Raw genomic sequence first — 7897 nt, forward strand, 5'->3', positions numbered from 1 at the left:
ATCTGCCACATGTTCACATTATTTATTATCATTAATAGATATTAAAAAAACAACAAAGAAAAACATTTTAAAAAATGACAAAATATTTTCATGCTAAAATGCATTAAAAGATTCTCTCCCCAAACAACTGTACAGAGCATGGCACAATAGCCGCGATTTTATTCCTTCAAAGTTTGTCAGACTAAGCTGCAACGAAGTGAGGGCCACACAATCTGTAGTTTTCGTGTTGAAAGAATCTGGGACACTAATGAAGAAACAGACAGCGGACGTGGCAATTCAAACTATAATGAATATCAGCTAACTAGCAACATGAGTTCTTTGATGTAATAATGTTGGTGTGTATGCTCCATACGTCTAGATCCCCTCTCTCATCTCTCCACCTCAAGAAACACTATTCTTTTAGCCACTTCCTCCTCACTGTATTTCTCCTGCAGGTGCAGGAGAACAACAGGATCAGCAGAGAGCAAAAGACTGTCATCACGTCGATTCCAAAATGGTCCAGAAATGGAGGACGGATCCAAAAGCAGATCCAGCGCAGCAGAGAAGTCTCCGCTGGTCTTCAACAGGGCTTTGGTCACGCTAGCTAAGTCCTAGAAGACAAATCATGAAGGTTAGAAATTGTTACAACCAGACGGATGGAGAGGGGTAGAAACAAGCTGAACAACAGAGAAATAAACAATTCATTACTTAATGGCAATTAAATAATTAGTATTATTACTCCTTTTCTGTCTGAGCTTCTGTTTTCTAGTTTGCTTCTATGACCAAACAGAATATAAGCAGGAATAAAGAGTATGTAACTCTGGATTGAAATGAAACCCAATGTGCTGCTGCTCTTTAGGATGCTGTCTACCTTTTGGAGAAACAAAAAATAATGAAGGCTAAACCACATTGCAAAAACAGAGGACCATCTACTACACAGTAACACTCGCCTGGTTTGTCCGGTTCATCAGCTCTCTGATTTGCTGCATGTCCTCCTCTAACGCGACCTGAGTCAGAGAAAGTGCAGCGTCTTTGTTCACTGGTGGCTGCGGTTCGGACAGAGCTGCGGCACTGTTACCGTCAAGGGACTGAGAGTCTTCTTCCTGTGATTCTCTGTCAAATATGAACAGGTGGGGCCTGGAGGCTGCGTGGACGGCCTCAGAAGCTGCAGGTTCAGGGCAGCCTGTTTCTGGTACACGGTTACTGCTGGGGGACTGGGTCAGTTGTGCTTTCCCCTGAAGGCTGGGTCCAGGTTCAGGGTTGGACTGTGTGGAGGCAGGATCTGCGGCTGTGACTGAAGACAGGGGTTCTGTTGATGTGGGCTGTATCGCCGCGGTTTCAGTTGGGTTTCGGAGATCTGGAGCTTCGTCCTCAGCAGACTAATAGACAGCAATGTAACAGTATAAATCTTACTTATGAAATTAACATGGCTCTTTGATCCTGCCTTGGTGTTTAAGCCCATAGTAGGGATTTAGGTGATTGGCATTTTTCCTTTATTCTGAAATTTTTATAAAAGATAAGATCGAGAAAGCTTAATCATAAAGTTACCAATAAAAATGAATCCCATACAGATACATAGTCTTCATTTACAGTATGTATGATAATGAATTGTTTGATGTTTGATTTAACATTAAAACTAACATCACAGCAATAAACAATTTCATACCAAATGTATGAAAAGTCACATTCAAGAGCATTGTGAAGCTGCTTGCTGAATCTATATTTATTAATAATGAATTTATGAGCAATTTTACCAGATACACATGATCATTTTTACCTGTCGAAACAGGAGCAATTTATCAAATGTGACCAAATTTAGACGATTTAAATGCTGATGAATAGAGCTCATATGAAGTCACAATAATAATAAATATGACTAAATCAGTCAAAGAAACATATGTAAATTCTGTACTTGTTTTCTCTACACATCAAATATTCAACATACTTCATATGACATATTTTTTACATGCAGACAAAAACAAAACTACTTATAAAAAATGGAATTAGCATTTCCATTCTCTACCTTTAAACAAGACAGATCATCTAAGCCTTCGTAGCGCTGGTGCTCCCCAGAATATTACAGACCTCTCACGTCATCAGCTGGTCTTTCAATGCACCTAGAAACTGCCTGACGACCTGAGATCTGTCAGACATTCAAACCCAGACTGTGCAGTGTAGTCGTACCTCACTTTCATCTTCAAACTCCTTTGTAGCCAACTCCAGAATCCCCAGCTTTCTCTTTTCTTTTTTCTTCTCTGCTTTCTGTGGCGATGACGTAGATTCTTCATCTGAGAAACATATAAGGGAGAAAGAAAAAAGGAGATCATGTTTGAGTGAAACATGTTACTTAAATCTCTGTTGTATAAACGCTTGTTAAAGATGAGTTACTGTTACTGCAGAGGAATGACAAACCTGTTTGCTGTATTTCAGAGACAGCAGCTTCTTCGCTCTCCTCTTGTCGACTCTCTGCCACCGGTGCCACACTCTTTCCTCTGGCTCTCTTTGAAGGTGGCGGGTCTGTTGCTGTGTGTTTTTGAGCAGCAAGCTTAACAGCTGATTTAGTGTTGTTTACGGGCTGGGGAGATGATGACAGCTTTTCGGGAGAGGTCGACGATGATCTGAGTTTCTTGCTGTAAGGTTGAGGCGATGACGACAGCTCGAGCTCAAGGTGCGTACGTGTTAATCGGCGCTGCGGTTGTTCCAGCTTGGGGGAGGCCCTCTGCTTCGGCTGCTTTGTATTTTTTGGAGTTGGAGTGTTTGGCAGGGACTGCAGAGAGTCCTCTGGCGCACCTTCTTTCTGTGGAGAGACCGTTGTTTGCGGCTCTGCTCTTGCTGGCTCTGGGCTCTCAGCTGGAATTGGGTGGGCATCTGTCTGTGGGTCCAAACAAGGTTCTCCAGGTTGGGGGGAGTTTGATGTCTCAGCCTCTACATTTTCTGGTTGTGTACTTTCAGCTGGTAAGAGCTGGGTATCTATCTGCAGAAACACCAAACTTGTTTTGCTTAATTCATTTCAGTTTATTAAAATTAAATCACATACAAACAATTTGTCTTTGAGTCATTGGCTATAATGCCTATGTGCTCTGTCTTCTGTACCTGTGTTAGGTCTGTTGATGCTGAATGTTTCTGAGGAGAAGCAGCATCTTCATTGGGAGATTTCTGAACATCTGTCTCTTGACTTCCCGCCTCCTATAAGCAGACAGATAAGAAACTTCAGGCTTCATGTCTATAAAAAATGAACAATAAACAAGGAGAAGTCTAGAGCTATTCCAAAGCTTCATTTGTACTTCAGTAGAAAGTATGTGAATAAGGGCTGTTGGAGTATACTGTATATTTTCATTATTATCATTATAATAAAATTAAAGTCACAGTGCAGTGTGTACAACCGATCTTTTTTAATATGCCATACTCTAGTGGTTGTATGGAAAAATACACTCCCTCCTAAAGTTTCTGCGACATCAACTGCAGTTTTTGGTTATTTTGAAGCTTAAAAAAAAAAAAGAAGTTCTTTACATAGTTGAACCAGAACATGCTTTTGAATTTTCCAGTTAAAGATAAAAGCCACATAATTCTAATTTTTTAATAATTATTATTTGAATCATGGTCACTGTAACTACTGTTTGCACCATTGTTACCCTGGTATTATTTGGCCATTTTTGTTTCTGAATACCTGTGAGGACTACACAACACTGAAAGGTGTGTTAACCTTTCTTTCACATTTTTCAAACATCAACAAATCCTGAACATTATAAACTAAACAAATTTTGCTGTTGGATTGAAATGGTTTACATTGTGGAAATGTAGATAACAAAATACCTTGCAAAACCCTCCAGGTAAATTACCTTGATCTCTCCCTCTGCTGTTTTCACCTTCTCAACCTCAGGCTTTTTCTTAGCCAGTTGTACTTTATAACGATATTTCATTGACTGCCAGCTGTGACTGGTCACACACTGCTTCTCCATCGCTTGCCAGAGCCGGTTTCCCCCCGTCTCGCTCTTGTGGTTGCTGACATAATTCAAAATGGCTGCATCCTCTTCAGGGGTGTAGGCAGCCCTGCCTAAGTATAATGACAGAAGGTGTTCACACCAATAGATTTAAAACAAACAGAAATACACATATTCCTAATGTGACTACAAATGATGTACACGTATATGTAATACAAAAGCGGTGCACATATTGTGATTAAACTGTACTTTAACAGCTTTTTGTTGTCAGTTTTGAGTATTACCAATTCTTCTTCATACAGAATCAATGGCAGAATGACAAATAGCAGTGTTGGTTGCATCATACCTCCTAAAAGTTTAAAAAATCCCTCTTTGTAGTTGTTAAACAGTCTGGCTGAATGTCTTGGGACCACTTCAGGATTTAACCTGTATTCCTCTATGTTTAACCGTTCCTCCTTCTCGATACAGTCGTAAATGTACTTCGTGGACACGTACCTGAGGAGAATACAGACAGTGGTTTCATTTCTGCGCTTTGAACAACTTACACCAAATGAAATCACTGATGATGTATATGTACTTGGCAATGCTTTACTGGGCTAAAGATTACAGGTACTCTTGGCAGTGAATACTCTGCTCAAGTCATTTATATTGATACTGATAACATTAGCTCTGTTCGCCCTCCTAAATACAGACAGAATACAGAATAAAATGTACTTTGATGGTCTAATAAAGGTGTTATTAGAGCAGCGCTACACCGCTTTTATCATTTTATCGAAAACAGCTGTTGTCATCTGTTTTCATTGCAATTCAAAAATAATGTACAGTAACAAACTTGTGAAATTGAAATCAAACAACCATAGCGGCATTATAGTCAATCTGACTTGGAGAACAAGCCCTGCATATGCAGCTGTGATAAGTAGTGCTAATAGTGAAATCCAAAATTTCCAATTACTTTATCCTTCTACCCAGTGTGTCATGAGACTCTCTCTAGTTAAACAGATGCAAGATTTAGTTGTAACTCATTTTATTTGTCATCATATCTAAAAACTTGCTGCTCCAATTCTGCCTCTAACACGCACAGACTAAAATTTAAAATATGACGAATGAACCCACAAAACAAAAGTCTTGAATATTACACCATTAAAGACATCAACTTTTCTTTTTGTTTCAATGGACTATATTCCCTCTAATGTAAAAACTTTATAACAGCATCCCAGTCCAGCACCTACCAGTGAGCAGTGGTTTCACGGAGAGAGCCTCTTTCCTCTGGGTCAATCAGCAGGATTGCACCTGGCTGCTGGACATTGCACAACATCCCTCCTCCAGATGTGATGAGTGGCTGGAGCTTGCTTTTGACAAGACCCGGTCGGAGGAAGAAAGACATGGGTTCACCTTCCGCAGTCATGAAGAGAACTGAGGAGATATTAGATTTGGCCACATCCTCCTCTTTCAACGGCATGATCAGGATGTCTCACCTGGTGCAAGAGATGAAATTAAATTACAGACAGTACATGTTAACTATACAGAACAGTGCTCTGTAACTAATGCTATGTAAAACCAAACAAACTAAAACAGTAAATTCCCGCTTTTACATTAATGCATAAGTAATAATAGTCTAATTTTATGCTATGTGGCAGTGCAACAGTCACAGGGGGCGTTTAACTGCCTTGTGATCTTTTTAAACATTAAGCACATTTCCCTGATTGTTCTTCCATATTTTTACGTAAGTAACATTTTCAAAGCACAACATTTACTTGTAATATTAAACAGGGTATTTTTTTCAACTATTACTGAATTGTTACTGGGAAATACTGTCAGATGCAACAGCACCGACACAAAACTGCACACACCTGATTAAAGTTACATCTAAAGGCAATTTTTAGTAACTTGTCCTCAGCCCTCAAAAACACCTGCGAGGAGGTTACCGTCAGTAACAGTAGCTAAACTGGTTAGCACCGTTACTTAAACGTAGCCTAATTACAGGCAGATATTTGTACAGAGTTGCTGCCTAATCAGATGATGTTATACTTACCTAAAAAAGCCCGATTAGGTAATATTAGGCACTGAATGTAAACTGTATAGTAAGCTTTCCCGCCGCGTCAAAAGTCCGACTTCCGTATGTTTTCTTCTTCGGCGAATTGCTTCAAGTAAGTGTCGCATTACCGCCCCCTCTGTTTGTAGCTACAGTATTTTTATTCCATCAAAAATCATCCATCTAAAGCCACTTTATATTTTGTGTTTCTATTAATTGGTGCTAAATTGACATGTTGAATAAATAAAAAGAGACTGTGATTAATCTAAAATACAAAGAAAGAAAAATAGCAAAAAGGAATAATAATAATGTGTCCAATAATCAATGAAAAACAATATATTCGTTGTATATTTTAAATATGTTGTTCTGTCTATTGTCTAAAGCTGAAGTTTGTGATATTTGCTTGTATACATACATTTTTTTGACTTGACTGTTTTGTTGTATGTCTTTATTTATTTATTTATTGATGTATTTCCAATTTTTAATTTTCATTTATTTATCAATTTATGTCATTATTGATTTATTCATTTTCCATGTCACTTTTGTGCCCCTGTAATAATGAAATGATGGATGCGGCACTTCACAGTGACTTTTGACTACATCTAAAATAGGGCTTAAAGGTCTAAAAACTTGAAGAACTAGCCACAATGCCTTGACCAAAGCTTGAAAATTATGCTGCAGGCACATATTCATTCATAGAACAGAAATTAGAGTTTATAAAGAAGTGAAAGTGAAATACATAAAGAATCATTCAAATTAAAGGTCAGGCTTATATTATGATGTGAAAATGGCCTTCATCACGGCAGACATGCTGAGTTGTCGGAGTAGCAAGACACTAATGAATAATAATCACAACATTCATGAACATACAAGTTCATTCATTTGAAAGCGATTTTAACTAAATAAAAGGCTTAAATGTCACATACATTATTCCTGTTCCTAAAGACAGTTAAGTCTATATTATAAAGCTAGAAATCACAGAGAATCCTCAAATCCTCCATAGACAACACAAGGGGCACTGACTTTCTGTGTCAACAGTTGTCTATTCATATATTGAAATATTGAATAAATGTCACATCACATTTCCTAAGTGACCAATGAAAATGTGGAATACACTTTTTAATTGACCCCCCCCCCACCCCACACACACATATACACACACACAATAAGAGCTAATGAGTGCAAATGATGAACTAATACAGTAGAAAAACATATTCCGCCTTGCTAATGTCATATTCTAAAAAAGCCAAAGGCTTGTTTTCATGTCAGGCTACTGAAATTTTATAGCTGAAATTACTTTTAGCCACTGGGAGAAATGTTTTTTCTGGCTAACCCCATAATCTACAGTAGCTGTGTCATCTACCTCCTATCAGGTCTCATCCAAATTTTAAATTGGACATAAAGTTTAAGATATAAAACGTTCATTTTGGTGTAAAAACTACACAAACATCTTATGGCCTCACAGCATCAGAGCCTCATTCATTGTTATAGAGCAAACTGGGATGACATTGCACATTTTAAGTTTCTCCCTTTGGTTTCTAACTTTAGAGGAGAGTGCTGCATGTTCAAATATTCACCAATTTGTTCCACAGGAATAAGAAATGTGAATTCTTAAAAAGGGTTGGATTCTCCTTCAAATGCACAATCCATGATTATGATATAGTTTTCCATCCTCAAAGCATCTGGTGCAGAAAAATAACAGGCTAAAATTATAAATTTTTAAGTCATTATAGAAATCTCTTGGTGATCTTATTCGAATGATCATGTAAACTTGAAAATGAAAATGTAATGTGTTCTAGGATTTCAGTGGACTTGACTGGATGAATATGAGCAAAGCAGGAGAAGCAGTGAGCAGGGTCCATTTCAAAGTATTTAATCTTTGTGTGTTGGCGACTGTGGCTCAGGAGGTAGAGCTGGTTGTCCACTAATTAGTAGGTCGGTGGTT

General features: G+C 38.2%; 1 protein-coding gene across 1 annotated transcript; it reads right to left on the minus strand.

The window, feature by feature from the left end:
* Position 1: 1 nt before the first annotated feature.
* terf2ip (telomeric repeat binding factor 2, interacting protein) lies at positions 2 to 6066 on the minus strand. The gene is made up of 9 exons (XM_056396214.1): positions 5953 to 6066; positions 5150 to 5395; positions 4267 to 4415; positions 3819 to 4033; positions 3073 to 3165; positions 2392 to 2953; positions 2164 to 2267; positions 930 to 1358; positions 2 to 590 (listed from the first exon to the last, which is right to left on the minus strand). Exons 2-9 carry the CDS (start codon positions 5377 to 5379, stop codon positions 369 to 371), a joined length of 2004 nt encoding a protein of 667 aa, XP_056252189.1. The 5' UTR covers positions 5380 to 5395; positions 5953 to 6066; the 3' UTR covers positions 2 to 368.
* Between the last annotated feature and the right edge of the window lie 1831 nt (positions 6067 to 7897).

This window comes from Seriola aureovittata, chromosome 2 (assembly GCF_021018895.1).
Source record: "Seriola aureovittata isolate HTS-2021-v1 ecotype China chromosome 2, ASM2101889v1, whole genome shotgun sequence".
Taxonomy (NCBI): Eukaryota; Metazoa; Chordata; class Actinopteri; order Carangiformes; family Carangidae; genus Seriola; species Seriola aureovittata.

Coding starts and splice junctions, on each gene's coding strand:
- terf2ip (XM_056396214.1), bottom strand. CDS start 5,379: ATGCCGTTGAAAGAGGAGGATGTGGCCAAATCTAATATCTCCTCAGTT. Junction 4,034..4,266: donor ATTTTTTAAACTTTTAGGAG/GTATGATGCAAC, acceptor CATTATACTTAG/GCAGGGCTGCCTACACCCCT. Junction 1,359..2,163: donor AGTTTGAAGATGAAAGTGAG/GTACGACTACAC, acceptor GCTGTCTATTAG/TCTGCTGAGGACGAAGCTCC.